The sequence below is a fragment of the Anas platyrhynchos genome, chromosome 3, assembly GCF_047663525.1.
Source record: "Anas platyrhynchos isolate ZD024472 breed Pekin duck chromosome 3, IASCAAS_PekinDuck_T2T, whole genome shotgun sequence".
NCBI lineage: Eukaryota > Metazoa > Chordata > Aves > Anseriformes > Anatidae > Anas > Anas platyrhynchos.
This window is the reverse complement of record NC_092589.1, coordinates 36,860,287-36,876,868: the sequence shown is the minus strand read 5'-3', so window position 1 is coordinate 36,876,868 and position 16,582 is coordinate 36,860,287. Positions and strand designations below refer to the sequence as shown.

At 35.8% G+C, this 16,582-nt stretch overlaps 1 protein-coding gene across 4 annotated transcripts in view; it reads left to right on the top strand.

The window, feature by feature from the left end:
• Positions 1–1,214: 1,214 nt before the first annotated feature.
• KIF6 (kinesin family member 6) overlaps positions 1,215–16,582 on the top strand; it is a 178,424-nt gene continuing 163,056 nt past the window's right edge. For 2 of the 4 annotated variants that reach the window (XM_027454040.3, XM_027454041.3), the window contains exons 1-3: positions 1,447–1,843; positions 2,640–2,749; positions 5,787–5,861. In XM_027454040.3, the coding sequence (XP_027309841.1) occupies positions 1,778–1,843; positions 2,640–2,749; positions 5,787–5,861 (251 nt within the window). In that variant the 5' untranslated portion in view covers positions 1,447–1,777. Of the gene's footprint in view, positions 1,346–1,446; positions 1,844–2,639; positions 2,750–5,786; positions 5,862–16,582 lie in introns of those variants that run through there. The other 2 variants (XM_027454038.3, XM_013103400.4) reach the window with 2 other exon arrangements.

The following is a 16,582-nucleotide window of genomic DNA, read 5'->3' as shown; positions in this document are numbered from 1 at the left end:
TCCACTGATCTCCAGTCTTCTCCATTCAACATACCACATACCTCACTCAAGAAGAAAGTACAGATAATTTTGATGCTCAAATGAATGAGGCAACTTTTGTATTGCTGAAAGATTAGAAAGCGTAGAGAGTGATAAATCTGAGGTGAGAGCCACTGGGCTAAGAAGTCATTCCTGAAAGCAACATATTGATGAGCACAGTACTAAAGCACTGTGCCATTTCTGCAGAAACAGTTTTGTAACAAAAGGAGTACTTTAAAAGTGAACTGTGAGTCCCTTCTGTTATCTCTCTTGCTGCACACTGCAGGTGGCCCAGGATTCCTTTTTCCCTTTCAGACATTTGCCTTGTGTTTTTAGGCGGGGACCCATTTAAGTCTGAGAAGGCTCATTGGCTTCTCTGTGCAACCACATCATATTCAGGGTAGTCCTATGCAAACAGAGTTGTGTGTCTCTGCACTGTGCCACGAGTTCCCAGTTTACAGCTCAGACTTTGTTTTGAAGAAGGGCACCTAAGCTCTTTGCAGATCAGACTTCATCTTGAAAGCAACATAGTCTCATTCACTAAACTCCATATTTCAGCTACAGCAGCAGACATATACTAGCTTTCCACATAGCTAACTGCAGTATTTCTCTGTCCACTACCCAGTTAATTCACAATATAGCAAAGCTGCTAAATAACACTGTTGACTGTTCCGTTTGCTGTTTTCCAATAATGCTGCATTCTCCTTTATCCATTTAAATTCTAATTAAATAAATAAATGCAAATCCAGTAGTCTTGGAGCAATGCTGAGATGATACTCACTATTTATTCCATTATCACATTCCAATGTCCTGCATTTCCTTTGCTTTCTATTTAAACACGGACAAATATTTTCCATGTTTTCATTTTTACCCTTTTGACTTCTGTGCTTGACTTAGTTGGTGATTAGTCCTTTCCCATTTCATTCCCTGAGGGCGCACTACTTATTCCTCATATGCTTTCTGGGATACGTGTTCACTTGGGACAGGAAATCTTTCCTCTAGTTTTTCTTATTTGGAATAAAAAGTTCAACATATTTTTACCATATCTGAGTTACAGAAATTTCTATTCTCTTCCACAATGAAGTTCCTGCTCTTGCACTTAACTTAGACCGCTGACTTGGAACCACTGCGATCTGACCTTTGCCACTATGTTCCACGCAAACAGCTCATGTGGTTCGTGTAACTTTTTGGTAACGATTTAACAGAATAACGGAGTCCTACTGTTACCTCTCCAGAAACTAAGCTCTCACAACAAGCCTTCAACTTTTATGTCCCTCATAGAACCTTTAGCCTAACAATTTTATATTGCATGAAGTCTCTATTGCATGTAAGTAGGCATTTTCCCCCAATTTCCTTTGCAGGTGTTTACAACCAGCCCTTCCCCGGGTGGCACCAGGTGGCAGAAGGACACCTGCGGGCGCAGATGGCAGCTCTGACTAGAAATGGTTGCCGTGCCTGCTCTCCCCGGGGTGCTGCTCGGAGGCTCGGTTCTCTCACAGCCGTGACACCCCCGAGGACAAAGGTCGTGGGGAATGGCTGTTAACGGCCACGCAAGCAGCACAACTCCGCAGACGAGAGCCAGCTCGGCTCCCTCCTCCTCCTCTAAACCCCACGGAGCAAGCGGGCGCCCCGCCGCAGCCCCTCGAGGGTGCGCGATGGAGCCCGGCGGGCACCGGTCTCCCCGCAGCGCTGCCCTCCCCGCCGGGCAGGCTGGGTAGCGTGCCGTGGTTACCGTTACTAGGCTGGCGGCGGAGGAGCGATGGTGAAGGAAACCATCCGGGTGTACGCGCGGCTGAAGCCCTTAGGGAGGCGGCAGCAAGCGGGGGTACGAGGGGGAGCCGGGGGTGACACTGCCGGGGGTGACACTGCCGGGGGTGCCCGTGGCGGTGGCTGGAAAGCGAGCCCGGGACCCCGCAGGCGGCCTCCGGCTGGGCAGAGGGGGGAGCTGAGGGGTCGGGAAGGGGGAGACAGAGCCACCGGCCTGTTCCCTGCAGCCTTGGCGAGTGAATACCATCGCCAAGTGCTGAAACTCTGGAATGTTTTTGTGAGGCTAGGGGGTGGGCTCCCCAGGGAAGTCTTTTGGTGTGTGATAGAGTTTACGCGATTAGACGTTGCTCTGAAGGAGGGGAATAAGTAGCACCCTGTATTTGTCTGTCGTTGCAAGAAATGATAAAAATAATTGAAGTGTCCCTCAGAAATAGTGTATTCCAATTTGAAATAAGCTCTGTTCCTTCTGTCATAATCTTTCCAAACCTATTCCTCTATTATTTTTTTTTATTTTTTTTTTATTTTTTTTTTGGAGGGATTTGCATTGGGTGCCATGTTTTGTTTGTGAATAACAGCTCTGGTATTGAAGTGGTTTATTAAGCAAATTACGTAAACGGGATTACATTTCTGTTTCTTAGTGTAATGTTTATGTGACAACAAACAGGTCAGTGTTGGTATGTACTTGTTGAATGGTAGCTGAAGGAGAATACATGCTCAAGTAGCAAGGACTCTTCAAGTAGGGAGAATTATTCTACTTTGCTATAGTATTTTGAAATATTGATTAGCTATAGTACACCTAAAGGCTGTGCTCTTTCATTGCTAAAACTACTTTAATTCATATCCATGCTTACTAGATTTATTCAGTTGATGATGACGATAAATCTGTGTCCAGTCTGGAGATAATTGTGCCGCATGATTTAGCAGATGGGTTCGTCAATAATAAACGGGAGAACTACAAGTTCAAGTAAGTACAAGCCTTATCTCTGTGTAGAGATTCAGGTAGACGTATAGAATGAGATGAAAAACCTATTCCTCAAATTAAGTTTTAATTAATTTTTAATATAAAGGTATCTTTATACTGCTCCCTCAACAAGAGGAATACTACACTGTGTTATGTTCTACGGCTGAATGATTGTGATAATATTTGATAAAGTTGTGTTGTTTTTTTTTCTCATCCATTGCATGTCATTATACATTTGAGTCTGATTTCAAAGATTGCATCTTCATTTATCAGTTCTTCCATTCTTACAGCTTGTTTTGGATTTGCCTTTGAAAACTGAGTGCAAGGCTGTTGTTTTCTTGTGACCTAATGAGTTGGCATAGTCTGGCTAAAGATGTCTTTATGTTAAACACTCTGTTTAAAAAACAATGTCTCAAACATAACCAAAACAGTGTAAAAACAAACAACAAAAACAAAAAGCAACAGAGATTGTTAAAAGAAACAAAACCATCATACTAGAATGTAAATATTTTTTAGAAACTGAAAATACATACCAGTATTATCAAACAAATATATTTTTTATCTTTTTGACAGAAAGCTTAGAGGCAAGATTTTAAGATGTTGCTGGTGGAAAAAAGCTAGATGTATAACCACTTCTAATAAATAGATTGAGAATGTTTTTTCCAAGTTAAACTTTCCTTTTTTTTTTTTTTTTTTCAATATCAAATCAAGAAAATTTGTTGGTTTATACTATTAAAAAAAAGAGCCACAGATTAATATCTGTAGCTCAGCCTGATGTCACTTTACAATAAATCTGTTCTGCTTGGGAAGTGACGAACTGTCTTCTCCAACTGTATGCAAAACTATCTTAGATTGCAGATGCCCAAGCCAGCTGTAATGAATGCTGATTTTTTTTTCTTTAATCTTCATAATTTATTAAAAACCATAGAGATGGGTTTTGAGAAATACTATGACTTATTGTCCTTAAGGCAATACAAAAATGATGCTATGGATTAAGGATTTATGGATTTTTTTCCTCCGCAAAACTCATGTTTGCATACAGTCTGTCCTAGTCAGCTCAAGCATTATTCTCCTCTGTTCTTACTTTCTCCTATGGAAATCAAACACCGTTTTCTGAATGACTTTCCTAATTAAGGGTTAGCAGGATAGAATGTATGCCTGTGTATTTCATGTATCACATGTGTTTGACATGTAGATGCTGCATAATCCCTTGCAGTCCATGCTGCCTTTCTACATACCCAATATCCCTGGGACCTTTCTATATACCCTGTGAAGTTCTAGATGAATATGCTGTTCCAGATAGGACAGACAACAAAGCAGGGCATGAGCAATACAGGAAGTTCCTGGAGTATGTTCACTCCTAAACTTCGTGAAACTTGGTTAAAGAGCCAGTGAGGGTGAGAAGAACTCATGCACCTTCTATTTCAAATATAGAACTGATCATGGATGTGAAAATCAAGGCTGCAGTGGCAATGGGATAGTGAAACTTAAGATCCTGAGAAGAGGGAGCAAGGCAGAAAGCAAAATAATAACTCTGGAAATTGTGAGAGCAAATTTTGGGCTGTTCAGGGACCTGCTTGAAATAATCCAATGAGACGCAGCCCTAGAGAGAAGAGAGGCCCAGGAGAGGCAGCTGTCTTTCAAGGATCACCTTCTTCAGGCTCAAGAATTGTCCATCCCAATGACCAGCAAATGAAGCAGAAGCAACAGGGAGCCTGTATGGATGCATGCTGAAATGAGCTGAGCTGCTGGGCTCAGAGGGTTGTCATTGGGGGTACAAAGTCCAGGTGGATGCCAGTCATTAGTGGTACTAACTACTAGTTAGTAGTTAATATGGGGGGTGCAATGCTATCTGACATCTTTATTAATGACCTGGATGATGGGACCAAGCATACCTTCAGCAAATTTGCATGCAACACTAAACTGAGATGGGTGGCTGATGCACAACCTGGTTGTGCTGCTGTTCAGAAGAACATTGAGTGGCCGGAGAAATGAGCCACTAGGAATCTCACGAAGTTCAGCAAAGGGAAATGCTGAGTCCTCCTCCTGGAGAGGAAGAAACATGTTCACTAGTACAGGCTTGTAGTTGACTGGATGGAAATCAGACTTGCAGAAAAGTACCTAGATTGTTGTTTCCAATTTTGAGCCCCAGGAAAGGGACACAAAGATGACTAAAGGACCAGAGCATCTGATGTGTAACAAGAGGCTGAAATTGCTAGAAGAAAAGTTGAAGGGACTCTTATCAATCTCATCAGGGAAAGTAAAGAAGGTGGAGCTGTATGTTTCCTAGTGGTGCCTGGTAACAAGGTGAGGGTTAATGGGCACAAACTGAAGTATGGGAAATTCCATTCAAGCATAAGGAAAAAAAACTTTTCTTACTGTGAGGGTAAGCAAATACTGCCATGGGTTGCCTGGATATATTGTGGAGTCTACATATATAGAGATAATTATACCTGACAGGACAGAATCTTGCTCTAGTTGACCCTCCTTTGAGCAGAGGAATTGTAGAAGATGAGCTCTTATGACATCAAATATTCTATGATTCTGTAAGGCTACTGCAGATATTTTGTATAGGAATTGGAGGAATAAAAAAAAAAAATGAGTTAAGTATTTCCTTGTGATGATTACAGTAAGTGTGCAACAGAAAGAAGGAACAAGTTATGAGAAAATTTGGGCCTGGCTGTGCTGGTGGGACACTCTATTTAATTGTAGTGTAATCTATTTATCCAGGTTTCAGTGTGGTGCCAGTTACAAACACTGATTCTCTTGATAGATCTAAATTACAAATATTTTTTTTCTAAGCCACATCATTTTATCAGAGGATTTTATTGTGTAGTTCTTGTCAATGCAGCACTGTGTACAGCCTATTTATATACAATAGTACAACAGCATGCTTTGGGTAAGACCACAGGGAAAACATTGTACTAAGTTATGTAAGCCTCATGATGTAAACATTGACTATTACAAACACAAACAAAAATGTATGAATCAAGCAGTGTTTTTAGATTCTGAGTAATTATTATTTGATTAATATTTTCAGATTTCAGAAAATTTTTGATCAAGAGGCAAAACAAGATGTGGTTTTTGACAGCATTGCCAGACCAGTGGCAGAATGGTATGTTGTTCTTGCGAGTAATCGGGGTAACACAGGGTCAAAAATCGCTTTCACTGTATGACTTGGAGGAGAGCTAGCAAGTGTTTGATTCATTGTTGTAAAAATGTATTGATGATTTAATTTTTCTAAATACTGACATATCTGAATCTGGGAGATTGTATGTGTGATAAGGTTTCATCATAAAATCCTAGAGTAGTACTGCTGCTGTTTTCTCCTGTTGCATAGGCATAGCAATTCATGTCTAGTTAGTTTTTGTCTATAATATAAACTCACAGTATTACATTAGTAAAAATAACATTCTATATGGTTCCATTAGTTACAAAATGGTTAGTATTGGAAGGGATCCTTGGAGGATGTTTGACCCAACTCCCAAAAGGGGAAAGCCAAAAAAAAAAAATACCTCCCTGTTTCATTAATTAGATACACGCAAGAACCTGCATCTGTGGTGGTATTTTCAATTTTTGCTCATTATTACAGTCCTAATGTGTAAGGCAGTGGTTTTTGCAGTGTATATTTTCTATTTCATGTTATAATCAAACAATGCTTGTATTTCAGAGTTCGCAAAGGCAAGTGTTTAAAACTGATGTAGGTTTCCTCACTCATTGTGTGGATTGAATGCCACTCTCAAGCAGGTGGATTTTCTAATGTGCCACTCTCTGTATTCACCTAAGGTCCATATTGCTGAAGTCAGTACTAGTTTTCTGCTTTAGGAAAACAGACATCCTCAATTTGGTACTTAGGTCTTTCTCATATTGTTCCTTGGGTGTAAAAATATGCCTAACTCTTTATAATTCTGTTTTCCTGTTGATTTTTTTCAAATGCTTGTTTTTTCCTCAATTTTCTGCTTAAAATTCCCACACAAAACAGGAAGGGAATTGACAGTGAAAATGAACGGCCAGTGAAATTGAATCTTCACTAGAATAAGATAAATACACTTTTTTTTGTATTCTTTCATGGAAAATGTATTTCTTTGCATACCTGACTATACCATGTATAGTTTTTGGTTAACTCATTTACTTAAAATATTTATGGCTTTAACAATGACTGCAGGTAAAAAGGTTTATATCTTATATAATTGTGCTTGGAAAGAGAACTGTTAAAACTCCTTGTTGCACACTATAGATTGAATTATCCTCATTAAAACTCATAGTATCAAAGCTAACTAGTAACAGACACTTTTTAAAGACATGATTCATTTATTTATTTATTTGGAATGGTTCACTAGAATATGGAAGAGTTTTCCAGCTGTAGTTCACCCGTGTAGTGCTCCAACAAACATGAATTTGTAGTGTTTTCTTTTATTTCAGTGTTGACAGATATGGGATTTTTATTCATCTATTTGATCCATTACGTAGACTTTAATTTTTTTTTTTGTAGACTCTAAATACATAAATGCTATTGAATTAATCATGCGTAGGCATAAAATTATGTCCAAACAGCTGTCTTTAACGCTAAAGGTGATTACACATTCTTAACTGAATCAAGAAAATGTCGACATCTCTGAAGGTTAAGGTGTTAAGGCTAACATTCAAAATAACGTGTTTGTTGTTACTGATAATGTTGAAGGAAAATGCTACTTGTGTTTTTAGGTTATACTTGAAGTATATTCCTGTTTCTCATCCTTTACCTTCCTTTTTTTACCCTTATTTAGGCAAAAATATATATTTGGAAATGTCTTTGTAGTCATGATGTTCCTTCCCTAATGGAGTCCTTAATTGTTGCTGAAATGTATTTTACTCTATAGTAAATGACTCAATTTTCCTTTCCATTGAGAGTACAATGAGAATCATTCTGTTACTTTGATAGACCACAGACTTCCATAGCAAAATTGTCATTCTTACTTATTTCTTTCTAAGTTGACATTCTCTTCTAGGGAAAAACTGTTGAAAATACATTCATTTTGGATGTTGGAGTTACTTTAAGCAAATACTTTTTGTCTGTGTGTTGCCAGGGAAAAGTAGCAGGAAAGTATCAATGAAATAGTTCAGTGACATTTTGAGGCTCTTCGCCATGCATGCTTACAGTGATGAGAAAACTCATTTACACACTTGAATGCTCAGAAAAGAAATCTTGGGCATGGCTTAAACTAGAAACAGCAATACAGTGTTCAGGACTCTAAAATCTTTCTAGTTTGTTCTTGGATGGATGAAAATTGGATGCAACTTTTTTTTTCTTTCCCCTCCCTTTTAAATTTGCTTTCTTTGATGTTGGGCCACTACTTTTCTCTCTAAATCCAGTTACATTGTCATCCCGCCTGTGGTTTCACAGAGGCACCAGACATTAGTTCATTTAATTTACTTCTTCAGTCAAAAGTGGCAGTCTCTGTTAACCATTATAAGCATGTGATTTGCTTTATTTTTTTTATTATTATTATTCTATTTTGCTAATGCTTGAGTCATCTCTTATTTGGTTTCATTTTTTCCTTCTTCCTGTTCTTCCCTTTTCATTTTAAATTTATATTCTTGATTTATTTTATTTTTTTGTGCAGAGCCAACTTTAAGAGGCAGAACTAGCTCTTCGACTTTCTCAAAAGATGAGGAAATAAATAACATCCTTTTATAGTTTGCTAACAGTTAAGCATTGCTCTAGTTCAACAACAGAACCAAGTTTCTCATAGAGCTTCAAATATCATGATGATGAATACAATCAAATTATGTGGAAAATCTTAGTGCTTTTCAGTTTTGTTTTCAGTTCTGATGTGACTGATAATTTGGCTTATTAAAGAATAATATCAAAATATTTCTTTTCAGGCATAATCATGGAAATTAGAGACAGCCAAAATATTTCTAGCCCAATAGTAGTCACCTATGTTGTGTTTTTAGAAGTCTTATAGCTTCCATGATAATGTTCTTGTTGCTGCACATTGAAGTTTCTTCTGGTGTTCTATATTTATCTTAAGAACTGCTGTTTGTATATACAACCTATTGCCCTTTACTCTGTTTTGTTTTGTTTTGTTTTCCATTCTGCTGCTTATTAATACAGAAAATGCAGTAAAAATATGTTTTTATGCAAAATAATGTTGACTATATTTTGTAATGCATTTCTTAGCAGTTTTAGAAAATACTTTACCAGTAATGTTTGGAAAACATTTGAATTCCTAGATTGTCTTGAAATGCAAAGCCACAGAGTATAAACCAAACATCCTACCAGGACATTACTATCTACACTAAGTATGCTTATAGAATTTTCTCCTTTGTTTTTCTGTTACTATAATTTTCCTTTCTTCGTGTGTAAGTCTGTGAATAAAATAATATAACAAAAGTATTCGGACTTGCTGTTCTTTTTTTCCCCCTTCTCTCTCTAACACCTCAGGGATTTATGTTTTACTAGGTAATCAAGGAAAATAATCTCTCTGCAAGTTTCTTCAAATTAATGGAACTTCAGTCAGTAAAGAGGATGCTAATTTACTCTCAAACTCTACGTTCCTTTTGACTGTCTAATTCAGTCTAATGCTGGATTTGCTTTACTTTCACAGATTTCAATAGGGTTTTATATTAATAATCACTCTGTAATTTTGAACTCTTAGATGAGAAATTCCTTGAAACGTGAAATCTGAATTTACAAGATTCTTCAATATATAATTTATTTTTTTCCAAATGAAATGTTTCTGTATAAATTGTGGCCTCTTGTATTGAATGTAATAGAGTACAAGAAATTCAGAGATTCTTAAATAATGTAGGCTCTTATTTCTGAGTCTTTATGGTTCTTCATTACTTTTAAAGCTAATTATTTGGGACAGTTTAAAAAGCCATATATTTGCATCTTTTTATGGCAATGGGAACATTTTCTTTATGTTTCTAATAGAAGCCCTTTTCATATATGGTACCTTAATGTGAATTTCACTTAGCAAAGAGAACGTGGAATTAGTGGGGATATTCCTTTGATATTATGTAGACTGCAGACTATTTCATGCTTCCAAATCTGATGTGATTTGTAGTCATGTAATGTGGACCTTATATTGGATGTGGACACATGCAACATGTCAGATATTTAAAACAGCTTGTACTCTTACAACTAATGGGATTGAAACTATCTTCAGAAATAAATCAAAATATAATTGCAGGAAATATGTAATAGGAGAACAAAAAGTAAAAGAGGCATAATTATTTATCATGTAATAGCCAGAAATCGCCATCGAATTGGATATTCATTGTTTTGCATCAGAAAACTTAGTAAGTGATATTTTCCTCTGAATAAATTTAAACTTCAAAAAAAGTATAGGACTCATTCTTTTGAGGGGTCAAATTCTGCACTTTTTTTTAATGAGACTTGAAGTAGATAATAGCTTCCCTACTTATATCTCCTGGTGCTTCACTGGGGACATAGTTTAGTCTGAATTATGTTCCTTAGAAGATGCACTTTCTTATTTGGATTCATCTTACCTAAGTAAGATTTTGGAATGCCTATATACATTAATTCATCTATGTCCCTGTCCCACCAAACTGTATTCTGATACACAGTCTTCTCCTATATGAAATTTCTTCTACTGGAAATGCTAATGCTCCCTTACAAGAAGGGCAAAGTATTTTATTTCCACTCTTAGTTGCATCAGTTTGAGTTATTTAAAGTCTCTGACTAGTCTTAATTATAAGCAAGGAATGAGAGAAAGAAAGTTAAGTCGTATCAGAAAAGAGCAATTTGTGTGGGCTGTCTATATTTCAAGGCTGTATTTGAAAATACTGGCAAATAAAAATAGCATCATCAGTAATATACATTCACTTCACTACTTTCTTGTGTAGTGCTTTTCCACATTACTGCCTACTAGATTTTTATAGATATATGCATTAAAAAAGGTGTCTTGCGTTAATAAGCATCTTCAGAATAGATGCAATTTCAAAAGGAGTTTATGGAGATAGTCCTTCAGAACTGGCTAACCCTAACCAGGAGATGTAACATGCCATGTTTTCCATGCACAGTCTTTTCTTCTGAGCAATACAAACGTGGAGAAGTTAGTTATGTAGCTTGAGTAGGAGAGTTAAAGGAAACATCAAATCTTGGAATGAAATGATCATAGATTGTGAGACAACATTTGCTTAAGTGTTTGTTTTTATGAAGAACAAGCAATTTACAGATCACTTACAAATTTTGCTGAGTTATCAAGACAGTCCACTTTTAACTCAGTAATGTCAGATATCCAGGTAGCGTGTTAGAAATCTGCCTGTTGTGATATGAAGTAATTTCTTTCTGAAAGGAGTATTCAAGGCCAAGACTCCTCAAAAATAGCAGCAGTAATTGGCTACCATATTCATCTGATGTAGACTAACAAAATTCAGCTATGCTCCCTATGGAAATAAATAAAATTAAAAAAAAAAAGTTAGTGTTAACGAATAGGAAGTGCCCAGTGTATTCCATCTAGACCACTTTTTTAATATTTTATAAAAACATGAAGCACCAAAAAATCCTCAACTAAGGATGAGAGATGTTTCTTAAAACAAATGTCAGATCTTCAACAGATCTTCAAGGGCTCATGTTAATTTTAAGCATTCTCATACAAATGAAAGAATTGTTGAATTGAGTATTTTTCACAAGTCTTGTGGATACATGTAAAGTATAGGATGCTGTTTCTCCACTATTTTTACTCACATTCCTTCTCTCTTCTGTCCTCCCCTTTGCTTTTAGGTTTGTTTTAATCAGATGCAGCGTGTTGCTTCTGCACTGTAGATAGTGTTGACTGGTACAACAGGTTGTTGAGTGTCATAAATGGAAAAAATAATTGCTTCCAATACAGTGAGCTCATGAAGACAGTTTTACTATTAAGATGTCAATAAAATGTCAGCTCATTTAAGTCACGATGCAAAATGATCAAATAATTAAAATCCTGGAAGATCCATGTGATACAAGTCACTTACCTGCTTTTTAGTCCTGGCACAATGTCTCCCTAACCAGTTTAAAATCACTTTACAACAGCTACTAACAGCATCAAAGCCAGCATTTTCATAAAGACTTTTTAAATCTTCATGCTAATATGATTAAAATGAAGAATGCCTAGGAAAATAACTGATTTAGCAGTAGTTGTTTTGCTTTAATTTCTTTGCTTTTGGTTAGTTTGTTTTGTTGTGGTTTTTGTTCTTGTTTTCCTGAAATGTTGATAAGATGTATTAAATTGTATTATTTGTGGATTTTGTGGAAGGTGGTCATTGTTTATTAATTAAATGGTAGGCTTCTATGACCAAGTAGTTACTTTGACCCCAGTGTGTTTGTGATGCAGTGGCTTGGCTAACCTGCACTCAGGCATGCAGCACAGCTGTATTATTGTTAATGTAGCTTAGGTACAAAAATAACCAATAGAATCCATATACGGTAAAAGGACACTTGTTGGTTGTAAGCTAGAAATAAAAATAGCTTAAAATATCCCCTAAATTGAGAAATTGGAGCAGGAATGGTTGTAGTTCTTGAAAATGTTTATAAGTATGAGGCAATAAAAAGTAAAAAACAAATAAACAAAAAAACATTGTTCCATCTCAAACAGCTATTAGTCTTGTTTATTTTGACTTAAATTGCAGTTCAGACTTGTTCAAGAATGTTGCTTATTGTAGGCTACAATTTGATAGGTTTGATACAGAGTATATTTGTGTCACTTATCTTCTGCAATGCTTAGGGTGAAGTTTTACATATACTTAAGAATTTCAGTTAAAATAGGAAATTATATCACAGCTTGCTATCTTAGGAAATCTCTTTTGAAAATTCTGAGGAAACGCTTGTACCAGGGTCTCAGAAACACAGTTACATGCACATTTGGAAATTGGTGTTATTTTTGAAATATGAGGCATTACCAAAGCAGATTTGTTTCATAAATCTGGCAAAAGTATAAAGGGAAAAAAAGGCATTCTGAGATGCTTTGTTTATTTTAACTAAACAGAAATTTAACCTGAGTTCCAAATGGTAGAAGATACCTAAATGCCAAATTTTTGTAAAGACAAATCCTTCCTGAAAACTGCTTTTCCAGATCCTGCAAATCAAATTTGTTCTTCTTTTTATTATAAATACCATGTCTGTGAGCTGGTTTTGCCAGGGTTATACTGATATGTTTATATATTTATTTATTTTATGTGTAAAATTATTGTGAATTAAAGTTTTCTGAGACAGGAAGAAGGAAAGAGCGGTATTGGTAAAATATTTAAGGCAGCAAGAACTGAGGGCTTACAAAATATAAAGATCAAAGTGTTTTCCACTCTTTTCAGTATTCTAATGTTTTCATAGCTGTTGAATGACCACCTACCTTTACATTACCAGTCACTTAAAATGAAGTTTCAGAACTTAGGTTAAAATAATAGCAGGAGTCTGAAATAAACTAGTAAAAGCAAAGTAATTAATTTTTAAAGCTGTGATTTGTTTCTGATTCCGAGGCATTTCTCTTATTTATATATAAACACTCACAGAATTTAGTCTTTATTTAATAAGGCCCCTTCTCATTAGCGCATTTAAATATTTTTTTATTTATTCAAATTATAGACTTAGTAAAAACCTTTCACTTTGAACTTTTTCATTTTAAAGCAAAATAATAATAAAAATGACAGATGTCTTAAACACATCTGTGTAAGTGATCTTTCTAATCCTTTTGAAGACTGGAAGGTATGCCTTGCCGTAGAAATTAAGTGTCAGAGCAGGCAAATCTTTTTGCTTAGGTTTCATGTTCTGTGTTACTGTGATGGCTTTTGGTGTTCCAGATAGGCTTCATCCACCAATTGCCAATAAGAGATTTCAGCATTTTTCTCTAATATCTGCTAATGTCAAAAGTTTGAGAATAAAGTCAGCACTGTTTCCTCAGCTTTTTTGTAGTGAATTGAGCTTTGGGGTAACAAAAAAGGAATCAAAATACTCTGACTTCCCTGAGAAAGGTTGTCATATTGGTGGTTATAAACTGATGCTTTGAGACCGATCTGAACTAAAGCAGAGTTTTGGCATGTTTTTAGGGGTTGGTAAGGACTGTTTACATTTTCCTTCCACTGATGATGATTTTGTGTAAATTATGTCTATTGCTAACATACTCTCTTAAATTCATATAATTAGGTTGGAAGGGATCTCTGTAGGTCATCTAGTTCTGTCTCCTGAGTGGAGCAAGGCTAGCTTTGGAGTTAGATCAGGTTGCTCAGACCCACGAGAGCTTTGAAAATATCCAGAGATAGGGATTCTACAACCCATTTGGGCACCAGTTCCAGGGCTTAACTGTTCTTACTGTCGAGAACATTTTTGTTATACCCACTTGGAATTTCCTCTTGTACAGCTTGTGACCACTGTTCTACCACTGTAAGCCTTTTCTTTGTGATGATCCATTAGGTAATGGAAGATGATAATTAGGTACATGTATAGTCTTCTAATCTCCATACTGACAAAAACAGCTTCCTCAAGCTTCCCCTCGAGTTATGTGCTCCAACCTGAACAAACTTAGTTCTGTCAAGCTCTCTTCAGTTTCTTTACAGCATCCTTCTTAGACTGGGGAGTCCAAAACTGAACACAGAACTCATTTGACAGTTCATTTTATTATTATTATTTTTTAAATCTTGTAGTTTCATGCTAACTGTTGTTTGATTCAACAAAATATACTCGGTGTAACAACAGAGGAAGCAGACTTCTTTGTTATACTTAGGCATAAACCAGCCTGCAGTCATATTAACAACGAGCACAGAAACAAATGAAAAGTTCTGTGTTCATAAACTTTAAATAGAACAAATGATCATCATGGTAAATTAAAACAAAATGTACTCAGAAAAACCAACCACAACAAAACAACCTCAGTCTGCTTTCAACCTCTGTCTGCTGTCACAGGGTTTTATGCCACTCTTTATATTGTCTCAGATACTTAAGGACAAAGTACTAAATGCTATTTTGAACTGCTGTAACTACCCATAAATTGTCAAGCTCCTGCTTGAGGAGATTTTCACTTAAGGAATGTTAACCAGTTGTAAACATAATGGATCTATCAATTTAAGTACAATTGCTTGTATGAGTTAGACTTCTGTATCACGCCTTTCATTTAGGAATTATGCATCTTCCAGGCATGAGGTAAGTCTGCTGAGTGACTGAAAATGTCAGTACATATCTTTGTAACAGAAATATATTTAAACAGGGATCTAAATTGATATTTTAACAAAAAGTTAATTTCTTAATGTGCACAATTTTTAAATTTCCGCTAATTATGACTAAGTTAGAAAGCTTAAGTTAACTAATAACTGAGTAAGAAAACTTGAGGAAAAAGATGATGTGGCCTTGCTCTCTTTTAACTACGTTCATAGATCAGTTTGTATTACAAAGAAGAGTGATAATTGGTACAGAGTTTATACCATCAGCTTTTGCTTAACAAGGGAAGAGGCGGGGTCCCTTAATATAATCAGAAAAGCAGTAATTCACTGAAGCATCGAGTTTAGTCTTGTTTTCACACAATTATATAATTTATATATATATATATATATAATTATATAATCTAGTCTAATAAAATACACTACCTTTCTTTAAACTAGCTGTTTTTTCTTGTATCATTAGACCATATAGTTTCAGGCACAGTGTTATAGCAATGGTTTAAACAATGCTATTTATAACGGCCATTTCATATCAACTGTTTTTTTCTCTACACTGTGGGTTTTTAATGACTGTCTTGCCATTGATAAGGGACTTTTTAAAACAGCACCGGTTCAATATTCTATCATTGACTGACTTCTTTTTCCCATCAGTTTCTTGAAGTCCAAAGGGCAGAAGACAAAATATGTTATAACTCCATTTCCATAAAGCCAAAATTTATGTTTTCTTGAGAAGGTGTCGTTACATAAGATTTTGTATAGCAGATTTAAGACAATTAAACAGTATTAAGGTTGTAATGAAAATGGAATAATTAAGGAACATTTTCTTCAGCTTGCTTCTTACTTTTTTATGTCTCTTCTCCAAAGCAAGACAAGTATTAAAATTAAGACTACTCCAAATTAATGGAAAAAAAAAATTATCAAAACTTTTGTAGAATGCATATTGGGAGTTCTTAAAGTATCAGAGGTGCTTCTGATACATGGTAGATTATGTTTAAATACTGTAGTGGGTTTAGGTATCTACACCAGCAAAAACAAATTGCATCAAATTGTCCCACAGTGAGGACCTCACCTAGAACTCAGTGAGATTATTGAAAAGGTGGTCATTGACTGGAAGGAGCTTTGGTTCATGGTCTTGTTATATAATACTTCAGAGGAATCTTTCTCAGTGTAATTTCTAAACCTCTATTGGTTATTTCAGCATTCTGTTTTTTAAAATATTGAAAAGTATTACCTTTTCTGTCTCAAAGATTGTTATTGCGGAAGAATTTCACAGTAGCATGTCACAGGTTGCAGATAGAACTTGAAAATGTTTTGCTTTTCCCATGACAACATGATAAATTGTGTTACCATCATAATATATGACTAAGCATATAGTAGTGTGGTCAAGTTAATCTCCTTAGTCAGTTGTGTGCTTAAACACTTGTGTGCTTAAATCACACCTTTTTTCTTTGGAAAAAAAGTGTGATTTCAATTGCATGGTATAAGGAGAACATATTTGTGTTTAAAAAAAATGCTGCTGATTAACTTTGTAAGGTCAAGCACAAGCTTTTGTAATTATAAAAACCAACAACAGTTTTTCAGTGCTTAACTAGAACAGATTCATTCAGTTCTTAGAGTAAAATGTAAGAGAAGATCTAACTTTTTTCCATGTTAAAATCATCTTGAAGTGAACATATAATTACATTGGAAATAAGATTTCAGAAA